This window comes from Rhea pennata, chromosome 13 (assembly GCF_028389875.1).
Source record: "Rhea pennata isolate bPtePen1 chromosome 13, bPtePen1.pri, whole genome shotgun sequence".
Taxonomy (NCBI): Eukaryota; Metazoa; Chordata; class Aves; order Rheiformes; family Rheidae; genus Rhea; species Rhea pennata.
This window is the reverse complement of record NC_084675.1, coordinates 1697201-1722263: the sequence shown is the minus strand read 5'-3', so window position 1 is coordinate 1722263 and position 25063 is coordinate 1697201. Positions and strand designations below refer to the sequence as shown.

The 25063-nt window shown below is 53.2% G+C and overlaps 2 protein-coding genes across 3 annotated transcripts; one reads left to right on the top strand and one right to left on the bottom strand.

Moving 5' to 3' along the window:
* Positions 1–122: 122 nt before the first annotated feature.
* On the bottom strand, positions 123–10243 carry LOC134146139 (SNF-related serine/threonine-protein kinase-like). 2 transcript variants are annotated; one of them, XM_062586353.1, is made up of 6 exons: positions 10200–10243; positions 9044–9670; positions 3464–3605; positions 2939–3151; positions 2576–2704; positions 123–2282 (listed from the first exon to the last, which is right to left on the bottom strand). In XM_062586353.1, the coding sequence occupies exons 2-6, from the start codon at positions 9630–9632 to the stop codon at positions 1286–1288; spliced, it is 2070 nt and encodes a 689-aa protein (XP_062442337.1). In that variant the 5' UTR covers positions 9633–9670; positions 10200–10243; the 3' UTR covers positions 123–1285. The 2 variants fall into 2 exon arrangements, with proteins under 2 accessions (XP_062442337.1, XP_062442336.1); XM_062586352.1 differs by having other exon boundaries at positions 10146–10213.
* Positions 10244–20528: 10285 nt separating this feature from the next.
* On the top strand, positions 20529–24195 carry AGRP (agouti related neuropeptide). The gene is made up of 3 exons (XM_062586686.1): positions 20529–20691; positions 21352–21446; positions 24004–24195. The coding sequence occupies exons 1-3, from the start codon at positions 20529–20531 to the stop codon at positions 24193–24195; spliced, it is 450 nt and encodes a 149-aa protein (XP_062442670.1).
* The last annotated feature ends 868 nt before the right edge of the window (positions 24196–25063 follow it).

Here is a 25063-nt window from a genome sequence, read left to right as displayed (position 1 = left end):
GCAGATGCTCCACAGTATCCTGTAAGGACAGCATCCAGCCCTGGCGCTCAGCCCAACAGGGCAGCTGTGGTATGGCAACAGTTTTGCTTCTCAGGGACCAGTGACAAGACAAAGCAACTACCTTGAAATCAAAAGCTCATTTTATTGGACCGATGAACTTTGCTTTCCAGCGGCTCCAATCCATTCAGTGCATGCTATACAGAGCTCAGCCTGAGCTCTGTCTCACACATTAGTCACTATTCATTTCTTGCCAGCAAGAAAACAAAGAGATAATAAATAAAAAGCTTATCTGTGTAGGGACGCCTGCAGGACAGCATTCAATTGGGCGCATGCATGGGGCAGGCCTGTGCCTGGCCCCGGCCTGTGCCAACATCCAGCCCAGGGGATGGTGGCAGGGAGGACTGCAGATGGAGAAGTGATTGCCTCAGAGCCATCATCTGGGAAGGGGTGGCCTAGCTAGACAGCCTGGCCCTGGGGCCATGCATACTACTGGCTTGGGGCAGGACCCCAATCCCAGGAGTGCTCAGGTAGAGGTAGGGGGATATAGCAATCTCTGTTGAATTACATTAAAATAGACTTTTTTTTAAAAAAATTATTTCTAGTAGTTAAAAAATGTGTTGTTCATCTGCCCCCCCATCCCCCAGCCAGTGGTGGACTGGTGGCCAGCTGGGCCCTGGAGATGCCCAAGCAGCCCTTTACCCCTGGGATTTCAGGGCATGCCAACCTGTGCAGGGAAGGAACTCCATGGTGTGGAGTGGGCCCAGGGGTAGGAAGGAAACAGGTAGCACCAGCATTTGCCAGCTGCACAACCACCATAGACTTCATTTCTAGCCCAGAGAGAGGAAATGGGGCTCTTTGCCAGGCACTGGGGGCTGTCCAAATGACCTAGAGACAGATCCCTCTGGTCATGATGGGTGTCCTGGGGATGCTCTGTGCCAGCTTACCTCCTGCTTGGTGCCCAGCCAGCCTGCAAGAGCAGCTGCAGGTACCTGAGGTGGGTGCTAGGCCCTAGATGCCAGTGGTAGGTGGCACAGAGCAGGCAGGTTGGGGACTGCAGGAAGGGGCAACAAAGCAGGTGGAGCAGGACCATGTAGGTGGGGTAGCATGTGCACCCCCAGTCCCTCAGCCTCTGTCTGCTCTGTGGGGTAAAGGAATGATGAAACAGAGGGGGGCAGGGTTGAAACAGTGTGATGGCTCTCAGCCCTGTGCCTGCCAGCCCCCCAGCCATGGAGCCACACTCACATCCCCAGCAATGGGGTGGTTCCCTCACAGCCTGAGCCTGGTCCTAAATCACATGGCAACAGTTGAACTGCCCTAGGGACAGGAGGCTCTCCTTGGAGCTGGGACGGATTTTGAAGGCCAGGGCTTTCTCACAGAGTGGGAACTGTAGAATCCTGTCTTTGAGGCTGGCACTCTTGTTTTTACCTGGGTCCAGCTTTATCACATTTTCTGCACCTGCCTCAGTGCCCCCAGGGCCAAGGATGGAGCTCTCTGCCACTGGGTTGGCTTGGCTGCAAGGTTTGGTGCATGGCTCAGGGCCTTGGGACTTGTCTGCACGCCCCAGTGAGCCCAGTAAGGCAGTGGAAGTTGTCTCTGCCTCTTGGACCTGACAGACCTTAGCACCAGGTTTTTCACAGCTCTTGGGTGACAGGACAGCACCCAATTCCTTGGGGGCCTCTGCCCAAGCGTCCCTGTGCTCAGCATCTTCCTTCTTCACAGTGGGCTCAGCTTTGCCTGCTGCTCCATCACCCCGCATATCCAGGGAGAACCTGCCAGCCCCGAGCTCTCCATGCCCTTCTCTGATCCCAATCTTTCCATCCCAGCCAGCACATCCCCAAGCATCTGTCAGTGGCTGGCACATGCCCCAGCTCCCCACCTCATGCCATGGAGCTAGTTCTGCCCCTGAGCCCAGTGCCTCCCCATGGCATGACAGCCGGCAGGCCCTGGAGTGCAGGAAGTCTCGCATCTGCTCCTGGTTCAGTGAGCTACTTTTCCTTTCAGTCACATTGGGTTTCCTCTCCTCCTCCTCCTCTTCTTCCTCTTCCTCGCAGATCTGCTGCAGGGCCGGGGCGCTCTTGGTAATAGTTGTCTCAATGATGGGGGTCTTCAGCAGTGCTCGAGTGTGCTGTCTGCTGCCATGGCTGATACCTCCATCATTACCCATGACGCGCAGGGAGGGTGGCTGGGGGCTGGGACCTGAGGTGAAGCTGGTTGGCACCTCCGTGAAAGGTGAAAGATCGCTGGTTCTGCCCATGGGGCTAAAAGTGTCCGACAAGTTGGTCCTGAGAGATGGGGGGAATGCAAGAGTCAGAGCCCAGCCTGGAGCATGCTCTCACATTGACACAGGGGAACAGTGAGGTCTGTGGCACGAACAGGAGGTGAGGCCAGCAGGAAGCTTGTGTGGGGACTACATTGGCATCCTGGTGTCTTGTGGGGACCATTTTCTCCACCATGCACTTGCAGAATGTGGGCACTGTGCCAGGGCTGGCCATTGCCTGCTCTAGCCTGTGGGACTGGAGGGCCCAGTATAAGTTTGGCAGGGCACAGGCATGGAGATTAGACCAGTGGGGCTCACCTGCTCTGGACCTGCTTGGCCAGGTTGTAGACAAGGCTTAGGCGGCGGCTCTGCTTCTCCCTTAGCATCCTCTCTGCCAGCAGGAAGTACGTAGCTGTGATGTGGTTGTAGCGGTCAGCCTCAAGAGCCCTAGGGGATGTGGCAGGGAGGGGAGAGACAAGCCCAGCACCTACATCAGTGTATGAAGGAGTGCTGCTAGCCGTGCATTACCCAGGAGGTGTGCTCGGAAGAATCAGTCCCCAGCCCCACAAGCCTCAGGAGCTCTTTTTTTAGGGAGTCCTGCCTCAGTATCCCCTCTGCTCCCTCCCACTTGACAGCCAGACAACTTTGACTTCACATGCCGGGACACACTCCATCACTCACTCCTGAATGGTGTCCCGGTCCGCAATGTTCCCACATGTCATGGCCTGGATGATGATGTCATGCTCCTCCTTGGACACCCGTTTGTGTGATGTGAGGGGCAGCAGGGAGCGGCTGGCGGGAGACGGGTCCACCCCCTGCAGCCATGCATGGCTCTCAATCTGCTCCAGGGAGGCACGCTGCTTGGGGTCTCGCTGCAGCATCCTGGAGATGAGACTGCCGGGAGAAGGTATCATGTGTCAAAATCCAGCAGTAGAGTGTGTGCATAGGACCGCAAACCACAAACCCAGCACAGCTGCAATCTGAGACCAGAGAGCATTCACCCCAGAGCTGCTGCAAGATCACTGCTTATTGCCCATCCAGCCTCCAGATATACCCACCCCTTTGTGGATGGGGCATATATTCACAAGGGCGGTGAGTCAGGCAGCACCACTGGGTGCCCACCTGTGGCAGGCTGTACTGGGGCCAGGAGGCCCAACATGTCAGTGCAAGGGTGTTGGGTGCGATCAGGTGGGGAGAGGTACATACTCAGAACACTGTGCAGACACATGTGGCGGGACAGTGTAGCGACAGTCCATGATCATGGTGAGCGTCTCGCTGTCGTTGGCCTCCTGGAAGGGTGGGTGGCCACACACCAGCATGTAGAGGATAACACCCAAGCTCCAGATGTCTGCAAGAGGAAAAGAAGGATGCAGCTCAGCAACACCTCAAAGAAAATCAGTACAGCCACTGCTGCCAAGCTGGTTTTCAGAACTTACAAGGAAAGCCGAGGCCTTTGGCATTGCCCTGTGCGGAAGCAGCTCTACAGGCTTTGCTGAGCACTTAGTGTCCGTAGGGTCTGCAGAGTGTGAGAGCAGAAATGAGGTCTGTGCCCACTGCCTCATGCAGAGATCCCATACTTTCCAGGAGAGGAGGTCTAGGCCAAGTCCTGGCACCTGAAGGTGTTCAGATTGCATCCTCCACTGCACAGGAGAGAGCTCAAATGCCAGGACCCTTTAGAGGGGATGCCTGCTGCATCTGCCTTCAGTGCTGATCCAGCAGGTAATAATGGAGCAGAGAACACAGGCAAGAATGGCACTTGCAAGGGTGCTCCCAAGGGGTGATGGCTTCCAGGTACTGCCCCACAGTCAGCAGCATAGCCACACCAAGGTGGAGGGAAAGACCTTCCCTATCCTCTAATCTGAGCCAGTCTCACGGCATTTCATAAAAGAGGTTGTGTTATCCTCATTTCATAGGCAGGGACATGGAGACCAGGCCTGAGCCACCACTCCATGCTCTATCTGCCTCATCACTGATCTATGCCATAATTTTAGGTCATCTGCAATTACTCCAACCAACTCAGCCGTTCCCTTTACTGCTCTCAAACAGACTCCATCACCAGCATCACAGCATATGCTGATGTTCAGCACATGTCACAGCACTGCACCTGTGACACAGGGATACCATGGGGATTACAGATGGGAACACAGATTGTGCGACCCCAAATTCCAAAGGGCAGCAGTTCAGCTGTGCTTTGGGTCTTAATGCAAGAATGCCCTTTGGAAAGGCTCCATCTGGAGGTGGGCCTAGCTACACATAGCAGAAGCAGCAGAGATACAGTGTACAAGCCAGGTACAGCTCCAACAAGCCACATTGAGGGACTGGGGCTCCTGATGCACATTCCTGAATGTGGGTGAAAGCTTTCTACTAAGCACAGGGGTAGGGTAGCCATTTCTGTGTATTTTTGTATGACTGGGCATGCACACATCTGCTTCCACATGGTATGCAGCAAACAGCAGGCACTATTCACGTACAGAAAAGCATCTGTCATCCCACAGAGGCAAACACCTAGGTGCGCTGGCCTTTCACATGCAAGAGAGGGCATGCATGTACTACATGATACAGCATCAGATGCAAGGGTGGGCAAAAAACCAAGCATATTGTGTCTGAGGACCTTAGACCTCTCTGCGAATGTGGGGCTTAAGGCACAGTCCTTGTTCCAGCGTATTCCATGCAAGCATGGGGAAGGGTGCTACGCACATGCAGCAAGCACATTCCTGCACTGTGTAGGACATCAGCGTGGCACAGGGACTGGAACAGAGATTTCCCTTAGACAGGCACTTCCCCTAGAGCTGTCACTGTGGTCAAGACACAGTTATTCGTCTCTCATAGTTACATGCCCACCCACAGTTACAGCAGGAGTTCAAGTACATACAGTCTGTTTTGTACAACCACATACAGTCAGCAACATCTCCCCAAGCAGCAGAAACATTAAACCATTTGGGCTGTCTCACACACAAACAGGCAAGTGCTCCAGTTTTCTTTGATATGCTATGGGAACATATCAGCTTCATACCCATTGCCCTACTCCCTTTACAGCCCCAGAGCAGCAGAGCATAGGACAGCATCCTAATGATCACTGAAAAGGGCCAAGGGATTTGGCAGGGATAAAACATCACAGACTATCACTAATGCACAAGAGCCCATCCTTTTGCTAGTCAGCTTCTGAGACTTCAGACCACGCACCTCGCCATTCACTCAGCGCAAGAGCAGAACTTGGGCCCAGGAGCTGGGACATGAGGGGAAAGGACCTCTGGGGCAAGAAGCACCCTGCAAAGAAAAGGTCCAGGGAGCTGTGCTCCAGGGTGGCTGCCATCCAGTGACAGGGGTGCTGAGGTTAAGTCACTCATGTGATTTCAGGCAGCTTTCCAGGTCACACTTTTTGACACAGGGGCATTTGCTATATGCAGACAGCAGAATGGGACACAGTAGCCCGCAGGAATGGATGCGGCAGCTAGGAAGGGCACTGCTCATGGGTGTGTTGGGCAGCATACACATCTGAAGGCAAGAAGAACCCATGGTGTTATCCGGGATCTGAGGCTCAAGCAGTGGCAGTTGTCCTGGGGTGCAGTCAAGGCAAGGATACAGGCTGCCAATGGTCCAGTACAAAAAGCATCAGTGCCCAAGGGCCCAGAAGTCCCCAAGTAGCACTTGGAGAGGAACAGCCTCCATGCTCATTCACTCCCCTGCTGACTATAAATAACCTGGCATATGACAGGCACTTCCTGCACCGGCAGTGCTCCTGAAATCCCACTGCTCACAAACAGCCCTCCAAAGACAGGGCCCTGAGAAACACCTCTGGGAGACAGCCCAGTGCAAGGGGGTGGAGGGCAAGGATGAACACCCCGATGCTTACACAGATCCTCACCAGGCCTGGCCAAAGAGGAGGAGAGCAGTAGACCTGGGGACTCAGGCCAACCCAGCAACACCCTCCCATCCTATGGCACAGCCAGAAGCTCCAGCACAGGTCCAGTCTACAGTGTTCAGGGTGCTAGAGCAGGACAGGGCACAGCCTACAGGAATGCCCTAGCTTAGCAGGATGGTGGCCACAGGAAAAGTCCTCCCTGCCATGACAATGGGAGGCCAGGGAGCAGCAGATGCTCTCACATCCTCCTCCTGCCCATGGCCCCACACAGACTGGGCTTTGGATAATGCGGGGGGGGGGGGGGGGGGAAAGGAAGGTGGCATGTCAGGACTGCTAAAGGAGGGAGCAGGGCTCTGTCCATCTCTCCTGGTGGAAAAGATGCCTAAGCTGTGCCTACACAGCCTTTCAGGGCTTGCAGATGGCTGTGCCACACAGGAAGGGTGCTTGCTCCTGGGGGCAAGCATCTAACAGTCAGCCAGTACTTGACAACAACCTGATACCAGAGTGAAGGAGATGTTCCAGCTCTGAGAGGGACCACCCTGGACAAGCATAGGGAGGGATGGTTCCCAGGAGCCCTCTAGAGCTGACCTCGAGTCTGGGAGTCCAGGCCTCTGAAAGACAGAGACTGTTTGACAGTGCTCTACATCTTGCCCACATTCCAGTGCTGTGCAGGGCTAGCCCCGTCTGAAGCCCTTGTCTCCTGTGGCCAGCCCCTCCCCTGGACACAGCACTGTCAGCAAAGGTTGATCTTACACTACAAACTGCCCCTCCAGCCTCTCTCGGCCTATGGGCACACAGCTATGATCTGGCTCTCCAGGATAAATGCAGCTGCATGGACACCATCCCAAACCACAGCTGCTGCTCACCCTCTGAGAACAGAGACTAAATAAGGACAGATGCCAGTTGCAGTACTTGATGCTCAACGGGAGCATTCATCTGCACGTCTCCCTTGTGACTGGAATATGTGAATACAATATATATCTATATATATGTGTGTATGTGTGTGCCTCACATAAAGCTCTCTACTCTCTTCCCTCCCCATTAACAGTACTTATCCCTCCTCCGTTCTCTCTGGGGAGCCTCCCTCAGCACTGCGTGAGCAAGGAGGGACAGGAACTCCCTTTGCATAGGGCTGCAGTTCTGCATACATGACCATATGTTTTTACATCATCTTGCAGTTTCACCTCCGCCCAGGGGAGCTCCTAGGTCAGCTCCATTCAGATTCCAAAGGGACATGTTTGGGAATGCTGCTTCTACAATGCCAGCCCATCAGCTCTCCTTCTTCCTAGCCCTTTAATCCTTGCTGCTCTAATTTTGAACAGAGCTGTTTGGTTCATTTCTTTTAAATGCCTTCTAGAAGTCTCTTCTGGACACTGTTATCCTTAATCCTTTTTGTGTTGAGTATATTTGCTGTACCATCTCTCCATGGCGAGCCTGGGCAGAGGCAACTCTTTGCTCTCTACCCTTTCAAAACTGCAGCTTTGTCCAAGCTCCAAACTCGGTGAAACCAGACAGCAATGGCTCTGCAATCCACCAGGTAGGGCTAAGCAATTCAGCTCAGTTGTCCCATCTTAACACTCTCCATGCCTGCAGGGTATGTTTTGCTCTTGCTTCTTCTCCAGCCTAGGGCAACTTGCTGCTCATGCACAGTGCGCAACTCCATGTCCTTATAGCAAACCTATACCCATGCCAGACAACTTTTTTTTTTCTTTTTTTTAATCCTGAAGACAAGTCCAAGGGCTTTCATTAATACTTTTAGCTTTTCAAGTCAAGTACCTGCATTTTATAATTCTGTATCTGCATCAGTTTTCCTCTCTTTATTTGCTTTTGCAGAGCTATCAAGTTATGTTTTTACCTTCTCTTTCAAGCCACAGCAGTTTTCAGTTTAGGAGTCTTCTTTCACAATGCTGAAATTGAACTTTTTCCATAAGGACTCCCAATATTATTTTTTTCTAAATCCTCATGCCCCAAATTCCAGCAGAGCTGGCCCCAATCCCATAAGGCCCAGCCTTCCCTCCTACATCCCATCTGTCCCAGCAGGGCCTCACGACACCATGCCTCTGCCTGCCGGGCTCCCCATGCCCCAACATCATCAGGCCTTTCACCAAGACAGTCTCCTCAGTGCTTCCAGACCCTGCAACCCCACTCGTGTTGTGGTAGAAGAGTTGGGCAAGCTGGGAAGGGAATAGCATCCCACCCAGAGCAGCATAACACATGGCAAGAAGCCCAGCTGGACTCCAGCCATGGAGAGGAAATGCTCCCTGGGCAGGGCTGGAGCAGAGGAAACTTTCTGAGCTCCTCAGAAACCACAGCATCGCAAGCAGGTTTCATTCCAGCATCACACCTCAAAAAAAAAAGCAGCCCACTAGTGTTGTTTTTCCATCAGCTGCTTTCTAGAGCAGCTCTATCCTGACAGACACCCCAGTAGAACCCCCTTGGAGGACAATATAGCAAATTTAAGGCCTTTTTCCTACCAAGAGCTGTTGTTCTACTCTCTAGGGAAAGGGATGGTCTAAGCAGGAAGAGTGACCCTGCAGAACCTCTTACTCCAGTGGCAAGAGCAGGGCTGAGCAGTTTTAGCATCCCTGGGGCATGATTCTTCCCTGCAACATTAGTGGTGCCACCTGCACTGGATGTCTGGATACTCCTGTTGATAGGAATACGTAGCCAGTGCACATAGCCAAGAGAGCACTTGAGGCTGCAAGATACACAGACATCAGACTGGCAGGGCCAGACTCCAGGCAGAGGACAGCAAAAGCACAGGAAGACTATATGTAAGCAAGCAAGTGCATCCACGTGTCACAGCCCACCTGCTAACACAGGAGCAAACACACACACAGACACGCACACGATGAAGGCACATCCTCAGGGCAAATGCCAGCTCCCATCACACACGGACAAATGCTGCATACAACCACCCTTACCAACAGCCGGTGCATCGTACTCATCTCCAAGAAGGATCTCAGGTGCTGAGTATGCCAGAGAGCCACAGCTAGTGGTGAGCATCTTGCCAGGCTGGAATCGGTTGCTGAAGCCGAAGTCCGTGAGTTTGACCACCCCCTGCTCCTGGAAGAAGACCACATTCTCAGGCTTGAGGTCACGGTGCACCACATGCAGCTTGTGGCAGTAGGAGATGGCATGAACAATCTGTGCAAAGTAGTGCTTGGCACGTCCCTCAGCCAGGCCACCCTCGTGTCGCATGATGTGGTCAAACATGTCCCCACCATCACCCAGCTCCAGGATGAGGTAGAGTTTGGAGTGGGTGTCGATGACCTCGTAGAGGCGCACTACATTAGGGTGTTGCACCAGCTTCATGCAGCGCACCTCCTGCAGAAGCTGCCCTGCCGCCTCGCCTGCCAGCTTGCTCTTGTCGATCACCTTCACAGCCACTCGCTGTCCCGTGAAAACGTGGCGGGCGAGCTTCACCACAGCAAAGTGGCCCTTGCCCAGCGTGCGCTCCAGGTCGTAAAGCCCTGCGATCTTGCCCTCGCTGCAGCCCTGGGCCCCAGCCATGATTGCAGCAGCGTCAGGCAGGGACAGGCACCGGGATGCTGCAAGACAGGACAGCTGCTGATCCCCACAGGGTGAGCAACAGGACACCTACCGCTGGGCATCGTGGACATCAGGCACCCCAGGCACTCCCACCTTAAACACCAGGCCTCCCTGCACATTGCACCCACCTCCCCAGATGCCCTGGACCCTGCAGCCCCTAGCACCCCAGGCAACAGGACACTAGATACCCCAGAGACCGCGGGCATGGGCCCCCCCCACCACCCTGGCTGCCTGCAATACCTCAGCCCCAACACCCCCGAGTCCCTGGCACCGTGGGTACCCTAGCACTAACCTCCAGGCCCCAGCACCCCAGTCACCCAGCACCCCGGACACCCCGGGCAGCAGGGCCCAGCACCCCGCAGCTGCCATCCCCCAGAGCACCAGCACGGCAGGGCCCTGGCGCTCCGGGCGCCGCGAGCACGGCGAGCCCCACGGGGGCCGCGCGCGGGACCCCGCCGCCTCGCAGCCACTTACAGCGGCCGCCGCCCCGGCCCCCGCCGCAGCGGCCAGGCGGGAGGCCGCACTCACCGGCGCCCCGCAGCTCCGAGGCCGACGGCGCTGCGGCTCGCGCAGCCCGCCCACCCCGTGACGTCAGAGAGGCTCCGGGCTCGTGCCTTAAAGGGACCCGGGCAGCGCCCGCCGCTGTCGTGTGCCGGCCGGCTTGTACAGCGCCGAGCGCCTGCCGGGCCACCGGGCTGCGCGGCGTGCCACTGCGACTGGGTCTGCCTGAGCCCTGCCGGGTTCACCGTGCCCTCATTAGTACCGGATGGGCGGGCCGTGCGGAGGCTGGGTGAAACTCGATGTGCTTCCCAGAGCCCTCCCGCCACCACATATCCCTGCTGCCAGGTGTGGCAGGAGCCCTGGGTGCCGGTGGGCTTGGTTGTTGGGCTCCCTGGCCTGCAGGGCAAGGAGTGAAATGCCACTCCACACAACATTGGCGTAAGTGGCATGGCAGCACATCACCCGTCTGTGAGCAACCTTAGCAGAGCCTCTTAGGCTGTCAGTGCCAGCTTGGTGGGATATCCACACTGCTCAGGACATGATAGAGGCCATGGTGTAGATGGAATAGAAAGGGTGGCTGCAGTTGGTGGCTGTGAAACACAAGGGTCCCCAGGAGTGCTCTGTGCAGAGCCTCTTCTCCCTACCTCTCTCTGAGCTGTCTTGCCTTCACTCTCCATCTGTGCTGTTTTTCACATTGCTTCTCTCTGCTGCTGGCTGTTGGTTGTCTGCTACTGCTGGGGCGAGGATGCTGGCTGAGGGACTGGCCCAGGACAGGCAATGCCACTTCGTGATAAGCTCCTGCCACGCACCACAACAGATACACAGGAGGTACTCATGTGCTTTGGAGTGTCACCTTGTTGTGGGAGGAAGCAGATCCCTCAGCCATCACTGTAGCCTTCCTACAGCGGACAGCAACTGGAGTTTGTTATGTGACAGGAAAAAAAGCTGGAGGCAACAAGGGACATGGGGAAGGTTGCAAGACATCCACAGGAATGCTGTGATAACCTTCCCTGACTGTTCCACAGCCTGGTGTCTCTTCCCCCAGGGAGGACCCTGCTGCTACTCTCAGGAGGCAGGCGGTAAATGAAGTAATATGTAGCATGAGAAATCTCTGGAGGGCAAATGAACATGGAAAAGTGAGTGTAAAAGAGTTTAGAGATCACCTGTTCCTGCAGAGAAGGATTAGATGGAAGGATGATAATAGGCTAGACAGGCCATTGCAGCCTGTTGGACCACGAAGACTGGAGGCAGTGGTTAGCCGAGGCTCACAATCCTCCTGGTGGTCCAAGGAGATCACTAATTCTACCGCTTCCCTGAGAGCATCTCCAAACACAACCCAAAACACCACCTTCATCCCAGTTCATGGTGGATTTGAGCTCCCCTTGGGAACGCTGTCCTTGCCCAGCTGCCCCGAAGCCTGCATGCCTAGTGCTGACACTAGATGAAGATTCATCCTGTGCTGCCCCAACAAAGGCAGAGATGTGTTTGGCAGCCCCCTCTGTTTCCGTTCCCAGACACCAGACAGGTGCTGAGAGCCTTGTCTCCAGCCCCGGGCTCTGCACAGTTGGAGCTGTTCTCATGGCAAGAGTCACTGGATGCCATGGGGAACCTCGGCCCTCTGAACTCTCCTTAGCCCCAAACTCAGAGGGGCTACAAGAGAGGCTATGTGCCCCAGTGAGCTGGACTGCAGCTGCTGCAGGCCCCTGAGCCCATGGGTGACTGACGCCAACCCCTGGAGCATAGCCACGGCCCTGCTCATTAGGGCCTGTTTGGAGCCCATGGGCTCCCAGGTGGAGAGCTTCTGGGAAGGCATTAGTGTTAACAAGGGAGGCCATGCTGAGAGCTTTTTAATCTGCAGGAGCAACGTCTGCTTTGTGCGTGTCCCCACAGCCAATAACAAGCTAAATGAGCTGGCCGCCCACTCGCCAGGCCGCTTCCAGGAAGAGATGGCCTCTCAGCAGAGACACCCTGTTGTTCTGCCCATGGCAGGAGAGCAGGGGGTCTAGGGCTGTGCCCCACAGGGCCCCAGCTGCTGCCCAGATTCAATGCTTCTAGCCTGATCTACCCAAGGCCAAGATGGAGCAGATGATGGGTAGGGTCCTGCTGGACCCCAGCACCACAATGAAAATGCCTTTAAGTGGACATACTGGGGCCGAGGCGAGTGCAGAGGTGGCCTGAGTGGCTGTGCCCTCCGGGCCTGCACAGAGTGGGAGCCCATCCAGCAGCAGGGCACTTGGGAGAGCCCTCAGGAGACCAGGGAGGCACCAAGGCTAGGCTGGTGCTGTCCCAGTGAGGGGACAGCCCAGAGTCCCATGGATGGGGACAGCGTGGTCCCTGCTATGGGCAGAACAACAGGGTACTGCTCTTCCACTGCAGGGCTCTCTCTTCCTGGAAGTGGTCTGGTGAGCGGGTGGCCACCTCATTTAGCTCATTACTGGCCATGGGGATGTGCACAAAACAAATGCTGCTTGTGCAGATTAAAAAGCTTTCAGTAAAGCCTCTCTCGTTACTGCTAATGCCTTTCCAGAAGCCCTCCACCCACAGCCCTGCAGACTCCAAAGAGGCCCTAATGAGCAGGGCTGCAGGCCCTGCTTGAGGGGCTGGCGTCAGCCGCCCGCGGGCTTGGGGGCCTGCAGCAGCTGCAGACCAACTCACTGGGACACATGGCCTCTCTTGTAGCCCCTCTGAGTTTTAGGCAGGGGTAAGCTTGGAGCCAGGGGTGGACAAACCCACAACTCCCACCACAGGAATGGCCTAGTCTGCAGAGGCCAGGGGAAATGAGGGAATGAGGATGAGGCACTCAGCACCGACAACAGGAAAGGGAGTGGAAATGGAGGGAGTACAAACCACACTTCTGCTTTCATGGAGGGCAGCGTAGGGTAAGCCTTGTAAGTTTACAGTACCAGATGCAGGGGTGCTGTGCATGGGCATCCCAGCCGTTTGCTTTGCATAGGGAAACCCATCTGGGTGCTATGCTGGGTGCTGTGAACAGCAGTCTGCACTAGTAGGACATGCCCAGCAGCAGAGCAGCCCGTCTTAGGGCTCTGCCATCCTGCAGAACCTGGGCACGAGGGCATGCAGGCAGAGGCAGTATGCAGTGTCTCTACTGAGCATTTCCAGCAGGTATGTGAATCTGGAGGAGAACAGGGCAAAGTGGATGGGGTCCCATGCCTCATCCCCTCTGACTCAGCCCTTGGTTACGGCCTGATCTCAGCAAACAAACAGCTTTCACTGGGCTGTGCGAGGATGGGGTGGGAGGAGGGCAGAGGAGAGGCTGTAAAGAGCCCCAGGTCTGGCATTGCCATTGCCATGGCTCACACTGTGTTGGGAATATGGCTTGGAGGACTCTGGGTTCCTTGTCAGGCATGCAGGGTCTGACAGTTGTCTGGCAAGGGGCAGTGCCCAGGATATCTATCTCACTTGCTGGGCAGCCTAGCAAGGGTAAATCAGAGCCCACTGAACTTCTCATATCTCAGTCTATTTCCTTACAGGGATATGGATGTTTCCAAAAGGAGCGCTGCTGAGCTATAAACTGGGAAACAGATAGTTTGTAGGGTTGTGGAAAGAGATGCTTGAAGGGAAGCAGTGGACTTAGCAGTTCTGGGCATATCAGGAACACGGCATGGGGCAGAGTCTGGGGGATTTGCAGCCCTGCAGGAACATCTGTGGATTCAAATGGAAAGGCATTCTTTGCCTTTCTGGCTTCTGACACTGAGGTTTTCATCAAACAGCTCTTGATCTAGTGTCTTCAGGGCAGAAAGGGGCTTTGGGGAGGCCTTTTGCTCTGTAAGCAGTGTCTCCCATCACAGCCCCCAGCTCACCCTCTGACCCTGGCTCCTTTTCCCTAATGAAAGGCCCAATGCATGTCAGTCTGTTCCTTCTCCTGATGAGGCACTGAGTGGGTACATCCTGAGATGAAGATCCATATCCTTTCATTCTATTACGTGTTATATACAAGACAACTCTACTCTGAAGCTCTCCATTGAAAAGGCAAGAGTAGATCACAGAATTACAGAAGAGGTAAGGTTGGAAGGGACCTCTGGAGATCATCTAGTCCAATCCTCCTGCTCCAGCAGGGTCACCTAGAACATGTTAGACAGGGTTGCATCCAGGCGGGCTTTGAATATCTCCAGAGAAGGAGACTCCACAACCTCTCTGGGCAACCTGTTTCACTGCTCTGTCACTCTCCGAGGAAAGAAATTCCTCCTCATATTCAGGCGGAACTTCCTGTGGTTCAGTTTTTGTCCATTGCCTCTAGTCCTTTTCCATGGGACAACTGAAAAGAGGCCCAGCTCTCACACTCGTTCCTCATAGGGCAGATGCTCCAGCCCTCTGATCATCCTCGTAGCCCTACACTGGACTCTCTCCAGTAGTTCCACGTCTCTCTTGTACTGGGGAGCTCAGAACTGGATGCAGTACTCGAGATGAGGCCTCACCAGGGCTGAGTAGAGGGGCAGGATCACCTCCCCTGACCTGCTGGCAACACTCTTCCTAATGCACCCTAGGAGATCATTGGCCTTCCTGGCCACCAGGGCACATTGCTGGCTCATAGTCAATTTGTTGTCCACCAGCACTCCCAGGTCCTTCACTGCAGAGCTGCTCTCCAGCAGGTCAGCCCCCAGCCTGTACTGGTGCATGGAGTTATTCCTCCCTAAGTGCAGGACTCTGCACTTGCCCTTATAGAACCTCATGAGGTTATGCATGGTGCACAGTGATGATACATCCATGATGCACAGTGACATTTGTCCCTGCAACTGTGCAGCTTCCTGCAGTGTCTGGAATGGCAATCAAGCATCTCGCAGCACCAAGAAGCTCAAGGTCTAGGATGTGCCTGTGAAAGCCAGTGATGGGTCTGAAGATAACAGTAGAGCCTGTTCTCGTTTCTTTCCCGTGGCAGAGTTGAGCCCTTGGTGTGGACTAAGAACTCTCAGCTCTAAGAAACTGCAGGCTTTCAAGGAGGCAGATGAGTGAGAGATGCGGTTAGCACAGACAGGAGCTCAAAGAATCTGCAGGTGGCTAATGGTCAGGAGTAGAGGATTTTTGAAGACTGTAAACAGACTCTGAACTATGATTGGATTCATGCCAGGAGCTATTAATATGCAGTTTTGCCTTTGAAAGCATGCAGAAAGCCCTACATGTCTTGGTAGAGGAGTCTGTAGTCTTGATATTTTCCTATCTGGGAACTGCGAGACTGCACTCTAAAGGCCATAAAGATATGGCTGGAAAGGAAAGGAACATGGAGGGAAGGTGGGATTGCTCTGAAGCAGCAGCCAGCTGCAGCCAGGTCAGAGGTTTCTCAACAGGCAGCTGTAAGGAAGGATGATGAAGTGGGACTGGGCGCACCAGAAGTGTCCTCTGGCATCACATCTCATCCTTGCTGTGGGCTTTCCAGGCCCTTCTGGTACCATGGACGAGCTAGTGCCTGGACATAAGAGGGTAGTTGCAAAGGCACAGGACACAGGGCATTTAGAGCAGGCTTCCCAAAGCTATCAGGCATGACCCATGCCAGTAGAGGCCAGGAAGAGGACATGAGCTGATGCCAGGATCACAGTGGCCACAGGATCATGTGGGAGGATGATGGAGGAAGCCCTAATTTAGAGAGTTCCCATAAACTGCCTTTGTAAAAACACACAGCCCCTTGCAGGAGAAAATGTGCAGAGAGTCTGACGCAGCTCCAGCCTGCAGTCATGAGGCCAGGCATGGATGGAGGTGGCATCTTTTCTCTGGATCACTGTCTGTACAGTCTCTCACTGATCCTCCACTCCTGGGGACCAAAGGACACCAAGGGGAGCTCTGCCTGGGACACTGCACAAGAGGGAAAGTCACCTCCCGGCACCCACAGAAGCACTGTGTGAGCAAATAGGGAGTTCAGGGCAACAGGGAATTCATTCCTCCTCACAGCCATGCAGGGCGCAGAGAAGCACTGAGCATGAGTCCTCCCTCCTGCACATCGCCCCACTAGCTGTCTCTCTATCCAGACAAAGCCTGGTTTTCAGAGAAGCCCACCTACCTGGTAGTTAGCATAGTCATGTGGTTGCAGCACTTAATTAATAGAAAGCCAATATAAATTCCAGTCAACATGTTGGGAGGACATCTAGGCAGAAGCACGTAGCTGCGTTCCCAGTGAACTCGGTGGAGCAGCAAGCGGTAAGCCTTGTTTCCATTCGGAGAGGTCTGGGCTTACAATGGGTGGTGTTGCTGTCTGGGGAAGGGTTTGGGTGAGCAGGGCCAGGCTGCAGGTGGATTTAGGGCACTATGCCCAAAGCTGTAACAGTCTGCTTGGTGTGGAGGAGTTCTCTCACAGCAAAGGACTGAGTAGTTTGGGGGGAATGGGGAGATGAAGGATGGCTGGCATGGCTCTAGGCTTCCAAAAGGAAGATTAGAGCTTCGAGGCTGCCAAGCAGCTTTTCAGCCCTGCCTCAGAAATGAGTGCTTGACTCTGTAGGACTTGGCTTTTGGCATTGTCTAGGAATCCCCCTCCTGGGCCCTTTTTGTTGGCTCCCTCCAGAGGTCTCCTGCCCTTTATAGCTCTCAGGCCCAAAAAGCCCATGGCCCAACCCTGCACCATCTGCTCTCCCTCCAGCACTGTAGGTGATGCTTCTGGTCTCCCCAGCTCACCCAGCCTTTTCCCTAGTTGAGCCCAGTGTGGTTTTCTTCCCAGACTTGCTCTCTCCAGCCCAACCTAGCCCTCTTCACAGCATTATAGCTTCATATTTCTCTTTTCAGCTGGATTATTTGGGGTATGTCTTTGGATTAAATCTTGCAAGAAATCCCAATATTCTCTAGGAACTGTATCTTTCTCCTCTCTGACCTATTTCATCCCCAGAGAGAGCAGAGGGTCAGGAAGGATCTCACAGCCACAGAGTTTCCACTCCCTTCCTGACTGCAAAGTAATTCCCACCGTCCCATAACAGCTTTAAAATCCACAGTGAAAGACCAAAAGTCTCCAAACTAATTGTGCAGGGCAGCGGAGTGCTGCCAGTATTGCTGAGCTCATCAGGAGCAGAAAATTCGAGTTCCCTCACGTCTTGGTAAGGGGAAGCAAACCCTGTACTGAGGCCAGGTGAAAACACTGGGCTGATTCGAGCTGGGGGATATTTTCTGATGAAGATGCTCGTAACCCAAGCAGCTTGATAGGCAAAGGAGGCTTTTCACATAAATGCTTCCCTCACAAAAGCCTTCTGGCTGAGTGCCAGTGGGTTATTCAGGTAGCTGTGTGGCACAGGCTTCAGAGCTCCCTGCAAGAGTATTTGCTGTGTTTTTGACATCCAGACCATCACTGCAGACCTTAAGCAAAGAATGACACTTATTCTTCCCAAAGCCTCACATTTGCTTCTCGGGTCCAAATCCTGCTGTGTTCCTGCTGTGCCACAGGTACCACCACAAAAGAAGTTGTAGCAAAGCAGTTTGTCATAGGAGTTCCCCAGGGCCTTTTCGGGGAGGTTATCTTGCAGCTGCTCCAGGAGTAACCTTGGCTGCCATGTGTACTGTGTCCACTCCGGGCTCCCCAGTACAAGGGAGACGTGGAGCTACTGGAGACAGTCCAGCATAGGGTAACAAAGATGATCAGAGGGCTGGAGCATCTGCCCTATGAGGAACAGCTGCAAGAGCTGGGCCTGTTTAGCCTGGGGAAGAGAAGACGGAGGGGAGATCTTATCAATGCATGTAAGTACCTGAAGGGAGGATGTCAAGGGGGTGGGGACAAATTCTTCAGTTGTCCTATGTGACAGGACAAGAAGCAATGGACAAAAACTGAACCACAGGAAGTTCCGCCTGAATATGAGGAGGAATTTTTTTCCTCGGAGAGTGACAGAGCAGTGGAACAGGTTGCCCAGAGAGGTTGTGGAATCTCCTTCTCTGGAGATATTCAAAGCCCACCTGGATGCAACCCTGTCTAACATGTTCTAGGTGACCTGCTGGAGCAGGAGGATTGGACTAGATGATCTCCAGAGGTCCCTTCCAACTTTACCAATTCTGTGTACGGACTCTAATGGCTGGGCTTTGTTTCGCCAATGTATAGTTGTTCCTGTCCATTCCCTAGGCTCCTGTCTGTGGTATTGCAAACCTGCCTGTGAGGATGGACATTGACACATGGGTCAGGGGCTTGTGTCTGTAGCAGTGGAGGGATAAAGCAAGCAAGAAGAGGGAGACATAACGGGGAAGGCAGTGGTGGAGCTGAGTGAGAAACACAGAGAGGTTTGTGGCCTGTCCTCAAGTAGTGCTAGCAACAGCAGTGCCATGGAAAAGAACACAAAATGGAACTGCTGGCAGGTACCAGGGCTGCCTCTAAGCTAGACCATGGGTCTTGAGGCTATGGAGCTTGGAGCTTGGAGACCTTGAGAGATACCTGCCCTCCGGTGCTGGGAGCTGCCTGCAAGGGCCTAGTTAAATGTCCAAACCCAGATGAAGACCAGGCTATTTCCACATTCTGTGGCATTTCCATACTCTGTGTGCACAGCTGCCAGACAGGAGTTTGGGTGGATCTGGCTATAGCCTGTGCACATGCAGATGAGTGAGTGTGTGGCGTTGCCATGTCCTGGCAGATACTGAAGGCTGTACATGGGATAGGGAGAGCTTCAACTACTGCATTGAGATCAGGTTTCAGTCCATCCTCTGGTGCTCACCCCTCTCTACAGTGGGATCATACATGTACCAGCATCCAGAGTCTCCTATGGCACTGTGGCACATGGGTTAGCTCTGAATGGTTCTGGCCTGCTCAACATTCAGAGGCATGTTGGGGGCCCAAGGAAAGCTCTCAAGTCCAGGAGGTCAGAGCATGTGGGAAAACTTGTTAGCCTCACTGCTTCTGACTTCCCAAGGTCTACAGACTCATCTGACACAGCTGTGACATCAGCCAGCCCTGCCACTGACAGGAGGAGCAACTGGAGCAGGGAAGAAAGGAGAGAATCCCAGCAGGCTGTCTGAAAGGACCCCATCCTCTCTGTACAGCTCCTTAAGACAGAGATTTGCCCCCAAAGAAGATTCACAGCAAACGCAACATTCTGCCAGTCTCTGCCAGGAGACATCATAAGGCCCTGGGGAGGAAGCACAGAATGCCCAACGAGGGAAACTGACAGGGAGAGGTGGAGCTTTCAGTGCTTCCCACAGCTAGCTTTGGGGAGCTTCTGACCTTCTTGCCTGAAGTCCTGTACTGCAAAACAGAGCATCAGACTTCACAAAGTTATATAGCTCAAGCAGCACCAGAGCAGAGAAGAATGACAAGACAGACAATTAAATTGCAGTTAAGAGCCCAAGCATCTTGGGCCAATGTCTGTTGGTGCCATTTCTGCTCCTGCCTTCTCAGAACTTATGGGTAGTTCACAACCTAGAGAGTGTGAAGGGCCATACCAAGCTACCAGTATTCTGTGACTGAGATCGGTTGAGGCCCTGCAGTTGCTGCCCCAGCAGTAGGATTTGGTGGGTGGGAGACGATCACACATCCTTTTCCTGGTTGCTTCTTGCTTTTGAAGTCAAATACCTTGCTTGGATTGGACCAAGAACCAGGAGCTTTGACCCTTGTCAGGGTGTTGGACACAGAGAGCTTCCTGTGCTTCCAGCTGAAGAGATGGTTGAGCCTGAGGTCCTCCCTGTGCTACCACTGGCAGAAATTGTAATAGAAACATCATCTCCTGAAGGCAATGCATGGCTGGGATGTATCATGGAGGATGCAGGCCCAGAGTCTGATCTGGGAAAATGTAGGCATCCAGCTGACCTTGTTGAGTGGAATGAAGGGACAGCCCTGTCTCCTTGACTGACTCGGGTGGGAGAAGGACAGGTGTCTTTGGTTGTCTTGGCCAGCATCCTCCTCTCCTTTCATCTGACGTATCTGAACATGACCAGTGACCAAAAACCTGAGCAGGAAACCTACTGTCCTTGGTCAGGCCAGTGGGCCATATGAACAGTAGCCCAGCTTTGAGGAAAGCAGTGGTAACACAAGTCCACATCGTCAAGGGGCTGGAGACCACAGCCCAGGTGCTGCAAGAAGGATGGAGCAGGGAAAAACTTGTCTTGACAAAAAGGCATGGCAAAGAGCAAAGCCACAGCAAGTCTTGGCACCTGTCCCTACTTAGTCCAAACTATCTGTGGGAGGAGGACATCACTCTCAGTGCTGGCTTTTGATCCACTCCGTGTGATGTCAATGGACCCAAGCAAAGACCCCTGTGTTGTGGGAGTGCTAGCAGAGGTTATCCTTTGCCAGCAGGGCTGGCACATGCATTTCTCAAGCATGCACTGCTCTCACAGTGATAGCAGGGTTCTGGAGGTTTTTTTGTTTGTTTGTTTGTTTGTTTTTGGGGGGAGGGAGCAGACCAGGACTGACCCTCACTGTGATCCTGCTGTGCAGATTGCCCCAGGACCATGCTGAACGTGCTGCTGCTGTGCTATGGGTTGCTGCAGGGAATACAGGCCATCCTTACCTCGGACCTCAGCCACAACCACCTGCAGAAGATGAGTGCTGGTCTGGATGGGGCAGACAGAGCCCAGTACTCCAATCTGCTGCGTAAAGTCAAGGAGCCAGTGGGTGAGTCCTGTGGGCCACCACCCTGCCCACTGTCTGGCCACCAGCTACTTGCTGGTGTGGCAAGGGGCCCAGAAATAGAACAGGGGAATCTTGATCCCAGGACTGAATGCAGGAGATCCCTTTAGAGCAATGCAGCCCCTCCTATCACTGCCTAGTGAGAGCAGCCTCCATGCTAACACTGCCCTGGCAGCCATTTCAGACATTGGGGAATAGGGTCTTTGTTCCGTGTTTGGATGACACAGCAGTGCCCCCTTCTCTGGGATCTTGGCCAAGGATCCTTCCCTCTCAAGGACTCCAAGCCCTGCCTGGAGCCAGCTCTTCTCCTCAGGTACCCCAGCACACCTGCAGACTCCCCTGCCCTGCAATGAGTCCTCTTGTTTGTGAACAGGGACCTGCAGAAAGCCCTGTACAGTGGTACCTGACCCATCATATTGCACAGGAGAGGGAAGGGAGCAATTTTCTGCCCAGAAATATGACCATCATAACCACAACTCAGGCCAGCTTTTCCCCTCTGAGGTGCAGCACTATAAAGTTACATCTTTGACAATTTATTATCTGTGCCCAAGTTCCGCTGGACCACAGTGAGCAGAGTCAGAGGAGAATATGCTCAGCCAGCGGCCTGCATGCACACTTTTTCCAGCCTCTCTCTGTATTTAACAGGAGCTCTTCCCAGGCCTGAGTTTGATCAGATGGCCCTGGAGGACCAGGAAGCTGATGGAAACTTTGTGCAGAAAAGTGGTGTGCTGGAACCAGAGGTAACATACTACAAATTTATGGTGCTTTCTTAAGGGTTAGGTTTAGCTCTGTTAGAGCGTGGTGCCAATAATGCCAAGGTTGAGGGTTCGATCCCCGTACAGGCCACTCGTTTGCCGGTTGGACTCCAGAGGTCCCTTCCAACCTTACCAATTCTATGATTCCAAAGATCAGGGATGCTGCAAGCTGCATCAGACTTCTCCATGCCTGGAGCCAGGGCTGGTTTGGAACGCCATACCAGACAGTTATTTGAGAAGGGAGCCTACATTTGATGTCCTCTGAGGATTGTAGAAATGCTGGTAAATTGGAAGGAAAGAGACCTAGACAGCTGATGGCCTTGTGCTGGCCTACCAGGAACATTGCTGCAGGGACCAGGCAGGAGAGCTGGCTGGAACTGAGGAAGGTTTTGAAGCCAGGCAACTATTCTCCACTTAATTTCCTAGAAATTAAGGAAACGGAATCTTCTCCACCAAACATTTCAGTAATGACCTGTGGGCATGAAATATGTTATTTTTAAATTTGTCCAGCCAAACCAATTGTTGAGTCAAAATTGGAGAGGACTCTGAGGAGTATGAAACAAATGTTTCCAGCCAAGGGAGATGGGAGTAGTGAATTCACTATTAATAATTGTCAAGTATTTGGAGGAAAACACTGACTTCCTCCTTTACCTTGGAGGGGCCAAATAGTGTCTCGTACTATAAAAGCAGACTGGAATTGTCTCCTTGGGTCCTGCCCAACAGAGCAGACAGAAAATATCAAGAACTCTCTCACGTTTGTGTACAAGATAAACAGCCCAGGCTCCTATGGGGGGATGTGCAAGACTGAACTTCCTCTCAGGAGATGGAGACTTGATGGATTCACTGATGGGCCACTAGAGTGATGCATGTCCTGAGGCAACTCCCATGACGAGAGATTGAAAAGATTGTTACTCTAAGGACAGATAACTAAAAGACTTTGGAAAGAACGTAGTATTTTGTATGGAAAAAAGGACTCTGGAAGTGTTCAGCTGAATTAAAATATAGGAAATTCTGAACCGAGATTCTGAACACAATGAATTTTGGAAGGGGCCTTGAGTGCCTTCCCTTGAGGCTGGAGCAAGCTGTGGCTGTTATGGGTCAGGCCCTAACAAATCCCCACCATCCCTCAGGGCTCACTGGACCCTTCACTGAGCTCTTCCAGTGCATTAAGTTGTAGAAATCAATCTCCTTCAGGTCCCAGATTAGCTTTCTGCCAGCTGGATGCACTGAAATAGATGTAACAAGTGCCAGCACTAGTACAACAAAGGGACCTGTCTCACTTTTGGACAGCAGCCAAAATTGAGACAAGCTCAAACTGCCCACAGCCACAAGCTCCGTGGTTGCTACTAAGCTCCAGCGGGGCCTGAGCACACCCTTCTTTGGCCCAGTACATATATCTGAACCATAGCGCAGGAAGCCTCTGTAGGCCACCAGCTTGCCCACCTGTTCCACTTCTTGTCTGTCTCTCTCTCTCTCTCTGGTGTTTCTGTTCTACCTGCCCCCTTCACTTCCTCAGTGTTTAGTTTGTGTTTTAAAATAAACTTCTATTCCATAATTATAAAGGCCCTGAAATGTGGTGGAAGAGCTAGTCACATCTGAAGAGAGCCCCAAGTGAGGGATGAGCTACCCCAGGGGGTTCTAACATGTTGCTTTGAGCCTGGAGTTGACCATGATGGATGGCCCTGATATTCGCAGCAGCAGGCTGGCAGCCGCAGTACATTTTATCAGACATACATGCCGCTGGCTCATGCTGCAGTGCCTGGCTGTACCCACACTAGCTGCCAAAATCTCCAGTTCTGCCACCTGAACAGCTTCAGAGCCATTCTCACTCTGAGCCTCAAGTGCAGGTTGGGTGTATGAAGTCGGATATTCTGAGTCCTGGCAAATCTCATTTGTTTTTACACGGAAGTGCCTTGGATTCTTTAGGCCATGTGGACTGGACTAGACATCAGAACCCGCCTGGGCCTTTCTGTGCCTGGAGAGGGTGTGCTCTGTGTCAATGTATTTATTACCAGAGTTGGCCAGGTTACTCCCATGCTAGAGGCAGCACCTTTCAGTTAGAGTTCTAGGTCTAAGGATTACTTTTTTGACTACAGCCCAGGCTCACTTTCAACTAAGTTAGGCTCAGTTCCAAAGCAAGCAACAACTTTCTAGGTGGTGTATTGGAGCTGTGGTCTCCTGTCGACTTTCTTTGTCCCTCTGTCTCTCTCACAGCTTCCTTCAGATAAGCAGGATGAAAAAGTCTCAGGATCAGCATCTCTAGCCTCAGAAATGCCCTTCCCTATCTGTTCCCAGTTAATAATGATATGCTGGTAGCAGAAGTTCGTTCTGCCTGTGCACCTCTTTCCCCGGATTAGGTGGCTACACACTATAAAGAAGCAGGACTGAGGCAAAGGCAACAAACACAAAGCCAAGGTAGAACATCCTTCCATGCACAGTCATGGAGTGAGCCAAGGGACATCCCCACTCTCTTCCAAACAGCTCTTTATTGCTGGTATGACCATCCAGCATTAAACAATTTCCCAACTCCTTTCTCTGTCAGGTGTTATCCACTGCACTGCAAGCTTCAAGCCGAGAAGAGCGCTCCCCTCGCCGGTGCGTCCGCCTCCTGGAGTCCTGTCTTGGGCATCAGATCCCCTGCTGTGACCCCTGTGCCACCTGCTACTGCCGCTTTTTCAATGCTTTTTGCTACTGCAGGAAAATCAGCACCAGTTTCCCGTGTGGCAAGAACTAGTGCTGGTCCTGGAGGGCTGTATGCCCCTTGCTACTCTAGGCTGCTCCTTGAATCCACCATGGGTCTGCCCACATGTGCCTCCTCCTCTGCAGTTCTAATAAACCAGCTGTTAGCAAAAGCCATCACCAAGTTGGACGAGTTCTACCCAGCCATGTCTACCTTGGCTCTCAAGGGAGAGTGTCAGCAGAAAGTGGGAGATACCCACACCCCATAGCAGCCCCTGCAGTGCCATTCCCAGCTAGATTAGAGTGGTATCTCAGTAGGAGTGCCCTGGAAGGTGGGAATTTGGCTGTGCTGGGAGATGTATGACTTGCGTCCTGCTCCCACCAGCCCTGCTCCCACAAGCTAGGGTATTGCTCATAGTAGGCTAGAGGCTCCCACCCAAGATATTTTTGCTGCAGTGCTGCTGGGGATAAGTCCTCAACTCTGTGTTTGGCCCTATGTCACCAAGAGGGAGCTGGAAGTAGATGTCACCATAGACTGCTGAGAACAGGAGTCCTGTCTGCAGCAGGATTCAAAAACAATTTCAAGTCAGGCATTCAATATTCTTCCTCTAGGCACAGGGTCACCTGCTTTTGGTTTGTTACACAGACCGAAGTCTGATATAAGTGTCCGTTGTATGCAACTGGTAATACAACAGCACTGTTTCTAAGCCTACAGCTAAAAGCATGCCCAAGGCACCAGTAGCAGGACAACCCACCCATGGCTCCCTTGGACCAGCACAGCTTTCAAGCCTAAAGAAGCAGCTACCAGGGAGAGGTCAGCAGTGGGAATGGCTCCAGTGTGGATGCAGACAGCCCAAAGTTTGACCTCCTCAGCCACTAGCCCAGGCAGCCATGGGCCTCTAGGTGCCACCAGGCTGTGGCCT